At 31.6% G+C, this 16967-nt stretch overlaps 1 protein-coding gene across 1 annotated transcript; it reads right to left on the bottom strand.

The window, feature by feature from the left end:
* Positions 1-13686: 13686 nt before the first annotated feature.
* On the bottom strand, positions 13687-14745 carry LOC134693573 (complement C1q-like protein 4). Its single transcript, XM_063554415.1, has 3 exons — positions 14634-14745; positions 14394-14447; positions 13687-14102 (listed from the first exon to the last, which is right to left on the bottom strand). Exons 1-3 carry the CDS (start codon positions 14713-14715, stop codon positions 13687-13689), a joined length of 552 nt encoding a protein of 183 aa, XP_063410485.1. The 5' UTR covers positions 14716-14745.
* Between the last annotated feature and the right edge of the window lie 2222 nt (positions 14746-16967).

The raw sequence follows: 16967 nt of genomic DNA, 5'->3' as shown, positions 1-16967 counted from the left end.
AGTGACATGAGATATTTGACGAAGAAGGTTCTGATAAAAGCACTCCGAAACAGAGGTTTAAAATATTAAAAGATTGTACAACAGATCTTACATTTATTCATCCTGTACCAGTATGTTTTTATGCTCGTGTTATCTTCAAGAGGAGATATCCTATGGATTCACACTGGTCACCCTAATGTCATTAACTGCATTAACTGACTGAGAAACGACAACTTATCATTAGTAGCTACTACAATATCTGTGACATAAAAATCAAACTCCCTTACCCCCGAGTCTCTATTTACAACAGGGACTATATATATATATAGAATGTTTTAAATGTGAAGAAAGTCCAGACACTACAAGGGGCAAACCATATGAGTTAAGCTCATCTGAATTCTAATGATTTCTTTTGCTATATCTGCATTTTTATGAATTTTCTACATTGCGTATGAAAAACAAGCCCACTACGAAATGTATCTGAGTCTCTAAAATGACATATTTTGTGAATTGTTGGAAGCTATACGTGATCTATAATGCTTATATTCAGAGAGAGAGAGAGAGAGAGAGAGAGAGAGAGAGAGAGAGAGAGAGATTCGTGTTTACTGCGATCATTTTACATCAAGGCAAAATGGTCAGTTTTCTAATTACATCTTGAAATAAATAAAAACATTACAATCTGCATAAACCTCAAAATTGCTCCCTAAAAAGAATTTTGTGGATTTATTGTTAATGTGGTAATATGTTGAGACCGTGGATGAAAAATAAATGAAATTTGACACGTGAGCACAAGATCAATGATCAACGCAATAATTGTTTTCCAAGAATTGGTGACCTGATTATCAATCCAAAATAGTAACTTTTAGCAGATAGTAAAAAAAAAACGTAAAATTAAGCATTTCCCTACCTGTACTTTGTTATTTAATTAGTTTGTTCGATACTGAGATTATCATGAAGATCATTTGTAAACACATGCTCCCTACCTAATCCATATATTTCACAAAGAGCATCTTATACACCTTGTATTTTAAAATACGTGTTACATTTTACCTGATAAGTTTATGCTGTGTTTATATTACAGTTAATCGCCTTTATACATTTGTGTGTTTTATTTCATATCCTGGTACACATTACATTTAACATGTAAGTGTACCTTTCTTCATGCTTCAATTATTCTTTTGGAATATGATGGAGCTGATTCAGGTTTTCTAAATTTATCGATTTAGGAAAATTCCTACCTATTAACTAAACTTTTGAATGTAAAATTGACAAAAATCAGTACTTAAACATTATATGATAACTTCTATACTATTTGTCCTTGAATTTTAAACATCAGGAAAATTGTACAAATATCTTTATAAAGGTTTAATTAAATAGAGTTAAAAATGCCAAATTACTGTTCAATGGATTCCAAGTTTCCATGGACTACATCAAACCTTTGTTATGCTCCCGCCGTAGTAGAGGGATCATTTAGAGATCTTTAGCTCGTCCGTACCTACAAAAATTGATTTCTGATTTCTAAATTTAGTTTGCCTAAACCAAATGTTATGAAATGTACAATGTATACACAATGCGTTAACCACACAAATCAGATCAAGTTTGAATTTTGTCGGCGGTACATTAAGAGTTCTAGAGTTATGCCCCTTTCAAAATAGAAAAGTTATTGATTTTTGTGTTTCCGTTCTTTAACTTAAGTTTGCCACAACTTATACATAATGCTTAATATCACAAAACTCGTATCGAGTACAAATTTGGGTATCGTCGCTTATACAATTCTGGAGTTATTACCCTTTTTAAAGCTTTATGTAAGCAGGGGTAGCATCTGTGTTTCCCTAAGAAAAATTCGCCAATTATTCAGATGTGTGGGTATTTCCACTTTATATATAAGGTTGCATTTCTGTTACATCACAGAGATGTTATTTAAACAATTTTGTAATAAGTTTTCATCATGATGAAAAAGTTACTGAAAAATTTAATATTTAATTAGTAATCAAAGGTACCAGAATTATAATTTAGAACGCCAGACGCGCGTTTCGTCTACAAAAGAGCCATCAGTGACGCTCAGATCAAAATAGTTATAAAGTCAAACAAGTTCAAAGTTGAAGAGCATTGAGGATCCAAAATTCACCAAACACGACTAACTAAAGGTAATCTATTCTTGATTCCATTATCTCCATTGCTGATAATGTTGATATAAATATTGAATTATTACTTTTTGGAAACAGATTATTTTCATATGATATGAATATTGCTATTTTTCAATCTGTTCATAAATATATCAGTGACACTCATCGTTTTGTTTAAAACTTACCTATTTTTTGTTTCATTTATTTTTATTTTTTATTTTCTTTCTTCTCCACTTAAACATTAATTCATTTTATCCACTAAGCAAGCTTAGTGTCTCTTTCAAGCCATATATATATATATTTCTAATGACTTATAAAGGATATTTGCATGTTTCAAGGTTCTTGAATACATGATGAGTAATTGCCTATATATACTTTTAAAATATGCTTTGCATTTAGTAAGTAACACTGTAAACATTTATTTTCTCGTGTGTGCTCATAAGTAGCATGCATGTTCCACTATATTGCATTATTTTAAATACAGTTGTTATAATTGAGTTAAACCTTGAACATGTAATATGGAGAGAGCTTTTATAGGCTGTGCCTGTTGCTCAATCCTTTTCATATCTTAATGAATAAAATATGTTTAAAATCAATCTATTCCTGGGAAAAGAAAATCTTTTTTTTTTCGAAAACTTTTGAAAACAAACTTTGACTGCTAAACTTCTCAGAATTATCTCCCATTGAACATGCAGCTGTGTCTTTCTTTTTTTTTTTTAAATTTTACAGATGGTAGACATAACAATGGGCTTTAAATTTAAAAAACAAATAATGGTCACCAGACTATTTTTTGAACGAAGAAACAACACGAACTCCACGAAAAACCGCATTAGGCATTGATACCCGTTGCTATACAATCACATGCTGCTATGGGAGTCAGGGCTAATGAAACTAACAAATTCCGTGGGTAAAATGATATGAATGGATGATATAAGGAGTGTACATAAAGTAAAATAATGACCCTTATCAATTACATCACCGTGTTTGCATAAGATACCATTTTTTATCAACATATTATGATCTGAATAAAATGGTCATATTCAATCTTTAAAATATCTGACAGTATATTTACCCTAAATAAATAAAATTTAAATACCTCTAATAAGACCATGTTAAAACTTAACACATGTAAAAAATTTAACCGGTATTGATATATATATGTATATATAAATAATTGGATAAGGACGTAATAATGTCAGTCAACTTTAAATTTTAAAATAACGTTTGCAAATTCAATACAAAAAGGTCAAATTTCAGTTGGATGTCAGCTATGTGAAGCTGGAAATAAGATTCAATGGAAATGTATTATTTGTGACTTACTTATATAATCTAAAGATTGCGAAGGATCATCAATTTCTGAATATAAATGAAATAGGAAAACCTGAAAGGTCAAAGGACACATTCTTATTCAGTGAAGTCAAGTGTGATGAACATCCTCATCATGCATGTTGTCTGTTCTGTAATACTTGTAATCAACTAATCTGTTTCAAGTGTATCACCAAGGTCCATAATGGACATCAGTTAATTGAAGAAAAAGACTATAATGAAGGCAAAGTAGAACTGAAGCCAAAACAGAAGTCTGAAATTAAGTTACAAATATTCAAATTTAAGGATGTACACCTCTGAGGAGCCAAAAATTTCTAGAATTAAACTTTTTTTCTTAACCTGATTTTTAGGTTTATAAGACTGTAACAAAACAATTGGTGAAGAAAAAATCATATGGTGGTGTGCTTCTTTTTTTGCTACGGCCCTTTGAAAATGCCCAATTTTGATGATTTTCTCACTTTTCATCGATTTTTACCTATTTTTGGGCTATTATCGTGAAAAAAATCACAGTTCCACAATTAAACTTTTTTTCATACTTTCCATAAAGATGAAGTGGACCAATCTGAATAAATTTAACTTACAAAAACTATAGGTAGGTGTTAATATAAGAAAGTTTTATCATATTTTGATGCTTTTTTGTGTAAAATTTACCATACTGCCAATTTTGTATTTTTATGATTTTTCTCATTTTAAAGAACAAAATGCATATTTATTCAACTTTTTTGTTATAAATGATTGAAAAAATACATATCTAAGAAATTAGAAAAGACCAAAATGAGATGGGATGTATATTATTCTTGTAAAATCATTTTTTGTATCCCTCACTCATTTTCTCAAAATTTTGATTAAAAATACTGACTTAAATGGTCGTAAAATTTGAAAACTGGATTATTCAAAAACCGTTCATCGTAAATACACAATTTTTTCACCGAGTTATGTTTGATTATAATATTTTTAAAGTTCATTGATATTTTTCACTTCTATCATATGGTTTGGAAATAATTTAAGAACGAGATTTCAACCAGACTGAACGAGACTGAAAAGTCAGAAAAATACATCCTTAAAGTTTACGCAACAAATCTCACTTATATTCATTTTAAAGCAGTATGTTCTGATGGTTCTATGTGGATGGGGGATCAGATCGGATCAAAGTTACAACATGTCAAACTTAGGGGAAATACAATTGAAGTTATGACAAGTTAAAACACTGAGTTTTAGGGAATAGCAAAAAGTCATTCAAAAAATATTCTTGTCTTGCCAGATGATGGGACTAAACTAAATTTAATCAACGCCGTGACAGGGGAGATGACAGATTATAAGTATGATGTAAAACCATTGTTACCAACTTGTATCCATGTGACCAATGATCACAGAGTCGTCATAGGAGCTAGGTCTTCAGGAAAACCATTCCCTGCCACAGGAAGACGTGTAGAAGTGGTCATGGATCAGAAAGGAAAACAACTAAACGAATATGAATATGACAAACATAACAAACAATTATTCACCTACCCTTCACATTTAATCTGTACCAGTAATGGTAACAGTACCTGTGTGATAGATTGGTTAAATGATGAAGGTGGAGTTAGAGTGGTCGTGTTATCATCAGGAGGAGACATTCTAGGGACTTACACTGGTCACCCTGACGTTAACACAGGGAAGGATAAATTAAAACCTGTAGTAATACTAACAACACCATTAGATAAAATCATTGTTACTGATATGAACAATCATTTATTGCATATACTGACTGACCAAGGACAAAGTATTACTTACTTTAATCTCCGTGACATGGGGATCTTAGGTCCATGCTCCCTTGCTCTCTCTACATCAGGAATTATTTATATAGGATGTGTTAATAAGAAAAGAATTCCAGACAATACAAAGGTCAAACTTTATGAGTTAAACTTTTCTGGATTCTAAAGATTTCCCTTGCTTTGTCTACATCAGGAACTATCTTTATAGGATGTAGTAAGAAGAAAGAAAGTTCCGACGCTACAAAGGCCAAACTTTATGAGTTAAACTATTCTGAATTCTAAAGATATCATTTTAACCGTCTTCTTCAGGAACTGTTTATATTGAATGTGTCAGTAAGGAAGAATGCCCAGAAACTACAAATCCCAAACTTATAAACAGTAAAAGAAAGAAAAATAAAACAACATTATATTGAATTTTTTGATTAACATTAATTGATGTAACAAAACATATAATGTTTTGACTAAAAGACGTTTTAAATTTGATAAGAATTGACAAAATATCAAGTTTAACTTTATTAAATAAGAGGGGGTGTTACTTAAAGATAAACAAGAATTGGCCTGAATTTAGAAATCGTAGTTATAATTATGATATAATTCCTCCAATGATATTTGATTGTAATTGAGCACATCCCGAGACACTATTTTCTTTCTCAACACTTTTTACACAAACTTTGTTCATACAGAAGCAAAAGGTTAGAAAGTCCTAACACTAAATCTAGTCTTCATTCTATGTATGAATACATCAGAGCAAACATTCATAGTCGTGTTTACATTACAAGTTTACTCTGATTATTAAAATGGGTTTCATACATGTTACAGCCACAGACATACCTGTCCTTGAAATACAAATCTTTCGGAGCAAGATCATGTCTATTTTTATGGTAAAAAGGGGAGGTGTTGTCTTTGTATATCAAAACTTGAAATAAATAATAAAGTTGCTTACAATCTACATAAACATCAAAATGGCTGCCTATAAAAGAGGGGCGAAAGATACTAAAAGGACGGTCAAACTCATAGATCGAAAATAAACTGACAACGCTATGGCTATAAAGTATCTCTTGGATTTATTATTATCAATGTGGTATTTATTTAGGTGAAATCATGGATAAAATGATTACTTAAAAATCTACATGTTGAGATTTATTAAGAGCAAACAATTAATGATCTACGAAATAAACTTGTTGCACTTACTGTACAAAATTTGGTACTCATTATTATATGCGTTATTTCATAGTTGTTAGTTTTAGATGTTCAGAAAATCGTAATTATAGGTATCGTCCTACCTGTCTTGTTCTTTAATTGGTCTATTCTCTATTTATGTGTTATCCTGTAGAATCATATGTCGATCCCTACTAATTTCCTCTATTTGGCAATAAACATCTTGCAGATATTATTATTAAGATAAGTGTTACATTTTACCTGATAATTTTATACTTCGTTTATGTTAAAATATATAACCTATATACATGTGTGAGATTTCCCATATCCTGTTTAAAACAACATTAAACATTCATAAATAAAAGTGCATCTTTCGTCATGCTTCGCTTATTTATTTGTGATCAATTAAAAGGCCACTTGTGTAACATGTACATTTCCTGTTTAAATGAAGAAAAGAAAGAACTGTATGTATGAATCTGATCAGGAACACATAAAAAGGTTGATAAATAGACATGTTTATAGACCATGTAGTAGAAGTAAATTTTATTCACGACAAAATTGAGAATGTAAATTGGGAATGTGTCAAAGAGACAACAAGCCGACCATAGAACAGATAACAGAAGAAGGTCAACACAAGGTCTTCAATGCAGCGAGAAATTTTCGCACCCAGAGGCGTCCTTCAGCTGGCCCCTAAACAAATGTATTTACTAGTTCAGTGATAACGGACGTCATACTAAACTCCAAATTATAAACCAGACGTTTTGTAAAAAGTAAAATCACAAAAGTACTGAACTTAGAGGATAATCAATTTGGAAAGTCCATAACCACATGGCAAAACCAAATAACAAAACACATCAAAAACGAATGGACAGGAACTGTAAAATTCTTTTGTCACAATATATACGCCTTACTAAGTACAACACAAATGGTCACAACCCTGTAATATGTCTATCAAAATGAGTAAAATGTTTAAGTGTACATTTAAAGTTTGTATTTAATTAAGGTAGATAACCAATATACACATTTTATTATGTTATGCCTTGAAGCTTATTCCATGTAAATTAAGAATCGTCCAGAAAGTTTACTCAAAGAACAACTTTACTGAAAAGAAATCACTTCATATAGGCTTATCGGTATAACTTGATGGGTTTGTTGATTTTTTTTAAAGTTTTATGTCAATTAAGAACAGTTGCTTTGACAGATGTATTAGAACTCAATAAATAAGTGTCTAGAAGATTAAATAATATAAATCAAAGGAACACAAATCAGACAATTTGTCAGTTAGAAAACATCATTGAGTGAATGAACCATTTGACAGTTTGCAGTTTCTACATATTATTGAGGTTTCTTTTATAGTAGTAAGACATATATGAGGGTGATTAAAATATAAACCCTATGTATTTGTTTGCACCTGTCATTAATCCGGAACCTGATTTTCAGTGGTTGTCGTCTGTTGATGTGGCTTATAAGGGTTTCTCGTTCCTCGTTTTTTATATAGATAAGACCATAGTTTTTTTCCCGTTTGAATGGTTTTACACTAGTCAATTTGGATCCTTTATAGCTTACCTTTCGATGTGAGCCAAGGCTCCGTGTGGAAGACCGTACTTTGACCTATAATGGTTTGAGTTTACAAATTTTGAGAGTTTTCTAAATGGCACTCTTACAATATATTTTTATATCAAAAAACTATACATATACATGCTTTAAACAAAACCCTTCCTCGAAACTGAAGATTGATCGAGTTTTACCTGATTTCCATTGGAAATTATCGATTATCAATGCAATGATGTATGGCGGCTTCCAACACTGTCTGTGCGATAGTTTAAAAACGCTGTGATATGAAAAGGATGATATACATGTAGCAGTAAATCTGGGCGTCATCAAAAGGGGTTAAACCCTGTCATATTTCATGAAATTACTAATAAAAGCGGTATATTCAAGTTGTTCCTAATTTTCTTCTTTGTTCTGACAATTTATTTCCAGGAAATATTTATTTTCAAAATCAGTACATATTTTGGGGGGAAAAGGAGTCAGGAGATTTCTGAAATATTAATCAAACTCAGTTTGTTGGCCAGGAACGTAATTGAGTTAAAAAGAAATGTCGGTTGTGTATTTAACACAATTTGAAAGGAGGCATGGTTTATGTTAAATTTCATGGACGCCATCACGAGATAATGACGACTTATATGTTTCAATTGTCGTAACCGAAATCCCGGACCATGTCCCCAAAATGTGACCTACAAAATTAGGCTTATCACCGGCTTGTTATTTACATAAGCAACATGACGAGTGTCACATGTGAAGCAGGATCTGCTTCCCTCGGGAACACGTCAGGTAAAACACAGTTTTATGTTAGGTTCTCGTTGCTCTGTCTTTTTTTTCTATTTTGTGTTTAATTGCTAGTTTGTTTATCTTTTTTTTTTGGCAATGACGTTGTGAGTTAATATTTATCCTTTTTCATTCTGTAGTAATAAAGATATGTCCAAGTATATTCCCTTTTACTAAGGTAAGTTATCCGTAACTGACATATATAAATATTGCTTACCAACTTATATATTATTTCAAATGTCGTATTTGAAAACATTTTAACGGAAATTGAGTGAAAATTTATGAAAAAGCATCTGTTTAATGCCAATAACTTGTATGTATAATGTTTTGTAATTATTTTGTTATAGTTTTTCGTTACAATATTTTTATAAATTTGCTGTAATGATAATAACATGAATAATGTGCAACAAATCGAAAAAAAACCAACACCAACATCAAACAAAATCAACTTTAGATAATAAGACTAATGATTTATAAAGATTAACACGCTATTCCTCCTGAGTCGATTGCTGTTTTATATCATGTTTCAACCTTTGATTAATATTGGTAACAGATGGAATTATACGTGATAATGGATATGTTCTGTATTTGATGTTACAGGTAAAAATAATCTATGTATTGTATTTCTATATCAGATACTTTCAATTTGACCAAAGATCTATAAAACGTTAGTTTTGAAAACAGAAAACTGTGCCATTTTTCGAATAACATTGTGATAACGATGATTTTGATACCAACACTCCTAGTTAACTATAACTCATAATTGTTGGGCCTTCTGGTTTATTCAGATTCTTGTGTTAATCACTAAATGGTTATTGGTAAACTGTACACGTACCTAAGATATAGCATATTGACTTTGCATTTGTCCCTATACAAATTCACATTTTCAAAGATCTTGGTGTCATGAATCTTATGAAGGGATTGAAATATCGATAGCATTCTTAGATAGATTTTGGGAGGCCATCAAAATTAAAATAATAAAAACAAAAGATCTGTCTAATAAAACACTCAAATAAAAAAAACATAGATTTTCTACTGTTGGAAGCGTTTAGTATATGAAACCTAAAAATGCAACAATGTTGGTCGAAGGACAATTATTATAACAATATACACAAAACTGCATTTTTTTATAACTTTGTATCTTTATTTGTAGCTTAAACGGTTTCATCAACGAATCAAATAAACCAATCTTGCAAGTTTTGATTAAGACCCGAACACTGTAGGCATAGTTTGAATACATTATTCTACCTTTGCTCTGGCATGTTTAGGAACTCGTTGAATGGTTTGTAAGCAACTCAATATGAACACAGTAGTTCTTATTCCTTATAATTGAGCATTTATGTATGTTGATAGTTGCGATTCCCTTTGTGCATTTTGTGCATATACATGGTTTAGAAAATCATGAACAAAATGAGGTGTGTTGTTATTCATATTCACATTCTTTTATTCCGATTGGGGTTTTCCTCTGATTGAGAAAACAAATAGGACGACCGTCAATTGACTTAGTTAAACTACGGTGTTGATATCTTTTCAGACGATTTACTAGTTTTTTTTCATGTGCTATTTCCTTCAATGTAGACCATGACGTCACATTTGATTTATACGAACAGTTTATTTCACCATTATACTGTTAATATTCAAATGCATTATTAAAAATCTATACTACTAAATCTAAAGACCGTTTTGTTACCTAATAAACGTATAACCGAAGAAAGCTGCAAATCAAACTCATATAAGGGTATATATACTTGATTTGGTATACTGAAAAAATTTAATTTACCCTTTTACATCAATTACTGTTTCAAACAATAAGCATTTAGACAAATTATTCAGTTCCGGAACCATCAGATGCGTTTTCCTTTAAGTCATTTTATCATATGTCACATGTTAACTATTATAATTGGTTAATCCGCACGTTCGGTGTATTTGGAATTTGTTATATGCACAAGTTATAAACACAGGGTTGACACTTCTAAATTCAATCATTGTCACATTGTTTCCTATTGTAGTATTTTAATCATAATTACACATTATGTGAGAATCCTGGGTTTGATTGGTTGATAGCCAGTGTATTTTTCACCAATTTACTGTTGTCAGATGAATATCGTTCATTTTGTAATGCCGCCGGGGTATATGCAAAAAGGATATGCCTTTGTTATCCTCTCTGTCGTGGTATTTGCCATAATAAACCACCACTGGACGCTTGTTATGTCATGATCATCAATGCGTTTTTTTGAAAATTAACCTTCGGTGTAATTAAACAGATATAGCATGTTCTTGAGCGGTATTTTTAAAGAATACCAGTCTTGAGAATGAATTTCCCTTGCCTTCCGGCTATCGAATTTAACAATTTCCCGACTGGTATTTTTCGCAAATGCCCTTCCCTTTCATCATATATCTGTTTAGCATAACTTTATAAAAGGACAATACGAATACTAAAACCTAGACTTTAAATAAGGTACAGTTTCCACAGTTTTAGCCGACATGACGTAAAAACGGCAATAAAAGAAATGAACTTTATTTATAACCAATATAGGGCAATGCTGTTGGTTAAAAATTACTCCTTTCCCGGCCCCTTTGTTTTCCAAATAATTAATAGTACCAATAATCAATAAGTTCCAGGTCGACAGGATTCAAACAGAAATATTTTGAAATCATAGAAAACTCTGCATCTTATTATCAGCATGACTTTATCAGATGACAATACCAATACTGAAAAACCAAGATAAAATAAGGCTTACACCCTTTTACTTTAATTCAGTTACGAACCCGATAGATCGCGTTATTGTTCTTATTGGATTGAAAAGAGGAAATCGGTTTAACAGAAAACACAGAGATGTATACTTTAAAATCCCTATGATAGTAAAACGTAAAAGTTGTATTGAATTGACTTTTTACCTAATTCTTAAATTTAATATGTATACGGAACAGTTATTTCATATGTTAGAATCTTTTGTGACTTTTCTTTGTAACAATAACATTTTTAAATGTAAAGTGTAATTGTGTAATTCAATGAATTAATTTGCAAAAGAAAATTTAATAAAATACATAACTTTGATAAATGCATGTAATTGTTATTGTTATTCAATGCATGGTTTTGTCAAAGTAATTGTTATATAATGCCTTACATTGCAATGTAGTTCGTCTCATGCCTGTATACAAGTCACAGAGTGTAAAAATTAAACATCAATTGGTCGGAGTACGACCTTTAACAAAGAGCATAGGCTCACGCTCACAACGATTCGCTAACTTCAACCTGATGAAAAACAGAGACATCAAGAAGACCGGAAGTATATTTATTTTGCATTTATTTAATATCAATGTATGTAGAACCATATATTCTTGGTATCAGTGAACAACCTTTTGAAACGTGAACATGGTGAAGTGACATTTCATTTTAAGCAAAATTGTAAAGAAACCATTCAATGTTAGAACCATCTGAAGTAAACTATGGTCTGACACGTAAAATGACATTTTAACCGGCTTTTAATAGTTATACATAAAAATATGTGCATACTGTGTGGAAAGAACTTCAATTATGTTCTGAGCAATTTGTTTTTGATACCATTTCTGTTTTAGTGCCACATTTTTTCTTTCTGTGTATTTGGGTTTCATAATATATTGCTTATTTTTTTTGCATATTCCATACGTTCTACTGCTATTAAATTTTATGGTCAGCACATAATACCCTTAATGACATCTGAAGATACACTTATTTTAGATATAAGGACTAAATTTTGTATATATGCCAGACGCGCGATTCGTCTTCAAAAGACTCATCAATGACGCTCGAAGCCAAAAAAGTTAAATAGGTCAAATAAAGTACGAAGTTGAAGAGTATTGAGGACCAAAATTCCTAAAAGTTTTGCCAAATCCAGCTAAGGTAAAAGACTCCAGATGTGACCTATAGACCTTTTAGATTATGGCTCTTAATCTTTTATATACGCTTTGGATTTCAAATATTTTGGCCACGAGCATCACTGAAGAGACATGTATTGTCGAGATGCGCATCTGGTGCAAGAAATTGGTACCGTTAATTTTATTAGTAGCTTCCCTTGAAATTATTGACTATCACCCAAACTGCAATTAAAAATATACAGAAACCATATATTTCTTAGAATTAGGGACACAACTTTCATATGAGACCGGGAATGACATTTTCTTCACCAGTGGTATCAAACTGTCTCCAATATCTTAAGGCAAATATATTGAGAAACTTGTCATAAGTTTAAATAAAGCTATTAAGATAGGTCATATGCAGAAAATCATCTCCCTTACTTAAGACAAAACTATACAGAACCATGCATATTGATAAGCCTATAAACGAGTCTTTACATAATGCAGAAAGTGGCATTTTCTAAAACGGAATGGAGAATGTGTCAAAGAGAAAACAACCCGACCATAGAACAGACAACAGCAGGTCTTCAATACCGCGTGAAATTCCCGCACCTGGAGGCGTCCTTCAGCTGGCCCATAAACAAATATACTAGTTCAGTGATAACTAACCCCATACTTAACTCCAAATTATATACGAGAAACTAAAATTTTAAATAATAAAAGACTTACAAAGTCCAGAGCTCCTGACTTGGAACAGGCGTACAAATGCCTATTACGTTTTGAATTAGTATCAAAAACCAATGATTGGGCGCCTATTGGAACTTCCAGTAAACCTGAAGTAGCTTCTAATCAATTATGTAGAAATTAAACATGCAAACCCTTTTCTTTAGGCAATTGGTTTTTATTTTTGAAAAGTTCTTTGGCACTCTTCTACTGAAAACTTGAACAGCCTTTTTGAGCTCAAGACATACTTGTTTTACTGTTGACGCCAGTACCGGTACATTTTGAATACATGCAAAGTAACAATGGGTAGAAACGATTTTGATACAAAAAAAACACGAAACCAAGATAAAAAACAAAAACCTTAAATCACAGCATTGTGATAACCAACACATAAAAAGCAAATTTCTTAAAAGTTCAAATAAAACAAAAAGAATGTAGTAATACAATTTTATTGTTTACATTGCAATAAGGTTTCCTGAAAAGGTACTGTAGTTATCGCCGTCACTGTAAATGGTCTGACCGTTATGTCCGGATTTTATGGATACCGTGTCACCTTTCTCCAACGACAAAACAACATCAAACGTCCCAGTCTTGTATCCCGTGTCAGTGATATAGCTTGATGTTATCTTAGCGCTGTTGTGGTAGAGCCTTAGAAACAAGCTTTTGCTAGACACAGACATGACCACTGCTGCAAAATGATACAGTCCGGACATTGGTGCAGTGAAGACACCGCTACTGGGGTTGTATCCATTTCCATTATTCGTCCAAACTTTGTCGAACACGACAGAAGTCTTCACAGACAATGACTGTGTAGATGCTCTGTATGCTGTAAAAGCCGGAAAGTCTTTTCTTTTGGGTAAATGGTCATGACCTGAATTCAATAACAAAAAAGGAGCTTTTGTAATTTTGTAAATATAAAATTTACAATACATGAAGTTCTTTTTTTCAGTACAATATGATAAAGAAAATATTTACCTGCATTTGTTGCTGGTACACTGTTATCTAAATTAAATTAGAAAAAAACCCCATCCCTATAATTTAACAAAATTACATGTTGTATAAATAATCGGTTAAATGCGACATATATCAACTTAGCATAGTTGATTTGTTCAGATAGCTATAGTAACAGAAAACTTATCATTACGTCCCAGTTATAACTTACCAGGTCCCCTGATTTTCAGCATCATCTGAATGAGGTCATCAAATAGGCCATTTTCTACAATATAAGAGAAAAATTAGTACTTTAAAAAGGCGTATAAATAGAATAAGTGACTTCATATATTCAGACATAAATGTAGAACAATTACACTCATATTTCTTAGAATGATCAATTACCATTCATTCTCAAATTGATAAGAATGATTTCAAATGTACAAAATATACTTTGTATAGATATTCTTACCAAGTTTCCGATTACAGTCTCCTTTGACAGCCATCATTTGTCCACAAAGAAACAAAACAGGGATCCACAACAAAACCATCATGTTGAAGTGTTCAGCTTTTTCTCAGAGGACTTTTTCGATTCAGCACTTCTGACGTTTGGTATTATTTATACTGGAAGATTGCATGACACTAGTCATTTGGCAAAATATAATACATCAGATTTATTTCTGGCACGCAATTTCCATACAGCTGAATGATAGAAAGCCTAATCAAATGGTAGATAATATAGTTGTTCAAGAGTATGTTCGTAAAGGTTATTCGATGCTTTGTTTTGAGTCAAGTTCATTAAAACTTAATGAATTAAGAAATATAACGTGAAAATAAAACTGCGTATTTTGTTGATACGTTTAATAAATATGACGAAATTGTATCTATTGATAATATTATATTGTCCTGTGTCCGCTATGGTTTCGTTAATAAGAATTCTCGAGATTTGAACAGTACAAATATCCAAAAGCACGAAATCAAATAATATATGTACATTGCATGCAAGTATTTTTAATCAATGATTCAATCAAATTACCACCGTGGATCTGTTGACGTTTTGAACGTTTTTTTTTATGCCGAGTTATCTTTATATGGACTGGCTAGCGTGTTTGAAACCTAACTTGACAGTGAACTGTAATTGATATCCTTGTCCTATGGTGGGTAGCTGTCTCATTCATACCAGATCTCATCGTTTGATAACAATTCTCAGTATGAGTTTGTTGTGTAAATACTTTATTATTACCACTGTTGTACATGAATCTGATACTAAAGATAGTATCTTAAACATTCAAATAACTAGGTGTTACGTCATGAAATAAATTTAAAACAAGTTTTTGAATCTATTACAATCAGATAGTTGCAAATTCCTAACCACGTAAAAACAAAAATGGAGAAAAACATATCATAACCACATCACGGTGAAAGGCTTCTCCTGAACATGTGAATGTCCCTACTATGTATTGGTTAGCTAAACTACACAAATCTCAGCCATTAGTAAGTATAATGTGGTAATTTTTATAAATTTCCTGTTTCGAAATCTAAGGATTTTCTTATCCCAGGCATATATGTACTTAGCCGTATTTGGCACAACTTTTTGGAAATTTTGGACCCTCAATGCTCTTCAACTTTGAAATTGTTTGGCTTTATAAATATTTTGATATGAGCGTACTTAATTAGAATCCTGGTACATTGGATAACTATTTTACGACTAATCGTTCAGTGCTTTTAACAAGTTATCTTACTACTATTAGAGCGATTATCATAAGCTATTGTAGTAAAATATATGAAAATAGTGGAAATACGTGCTTTTGATGGTCCTTTGATTCTGTTGACAGTTTTGCCTTTTCTACTCTTTTCACTACACTTCTATACAATCTTATCAAACGAAAGTTTTTCTATTTAACTAAACGGTCCTTTGGTAAATTTCAATGCAAATACCTTTTCTGCAACTCATTTAAGGCACTCTTCTCTATTGAGAAAGGTACATATGATAGATATGCTTACTGGGGTGTGATAAGATGATTGAAGCTATTATTTTTGTATCCTTGATAATATTAAGGTACGTTTCGGCAAAAAAGTTTATCGAAAGGTTTTAGGTATTCCTATGGGCACTTGTTATGCCCTTTTAGTCGCAGACTTGTTTTTTTAAATTGTTATGAATCATAGTTTATTACCAAACTCAGTACAAATCCGACCAAATTGCATTATACGACATGATTTAATCGTGATATTACCGATAATCAAACAGCTCAATCCCAAATTCCCGACAAAAGTCCTTCAGCCCCAGTGAATTATTTCGTACGGTTAAATAGAATTGTCAATTTGACTAAATTCGAGGTTGTATCAGGCAGCACCTTAAAGATTGACTTTTGTATCTCATTTGTGTATTCTCTTTTTTACTTGTAAAGTTACTGTTTACAAAGTTGAGATTGTTTAAGGCTTTTCTACCTCAAGCATAAATTACTTTAGCTGTATTTGGCAAAACTTTTAGGAATTTTGGTCTTCAATGCTCTTCAACTTCGTACTTTATTTGGCCTTTTTAATTTTTTGAATTCGAGCGTCACTGATACATCTTTTGTATACGAAACGCGCGTCAAGCGTAAATACAAAATTCAGTCCTGGTATCTATGATAAGTGTATGTACACCAACGTAACAATAACAACAATAAGTATGAAAATGAGAACTCCAAAACTAATTGCGACTATCAATTGCAATCCAGTGCATGCCGAGAAAAAAGAACCAAATTTAATTCTAACGATGTGTTTGCTTCCACTTTTCACTGATAAGCATAATATGATTAAAGTT

Source organism: Mytilus trossulus, chromosome 12 (genome assembly GCF_036588685.1).
Source record: "Mytilus trossulus isolate FHL-02 chromosome 12, PNRI_Mtr1.1.1.hap1, whole genome shotgun sequence".
NCBI classification, from domain to species: Eukaryota; Metazoa; Mollusca; class Bivalvia; order Mytilida; family Mytilidae; genus Mytilus; species Mytilus trossulus.
Note: the sequence above shows the minus strand (reverse complement) of the source record. Positions and strands in the feature narration are given on the sequence as shown.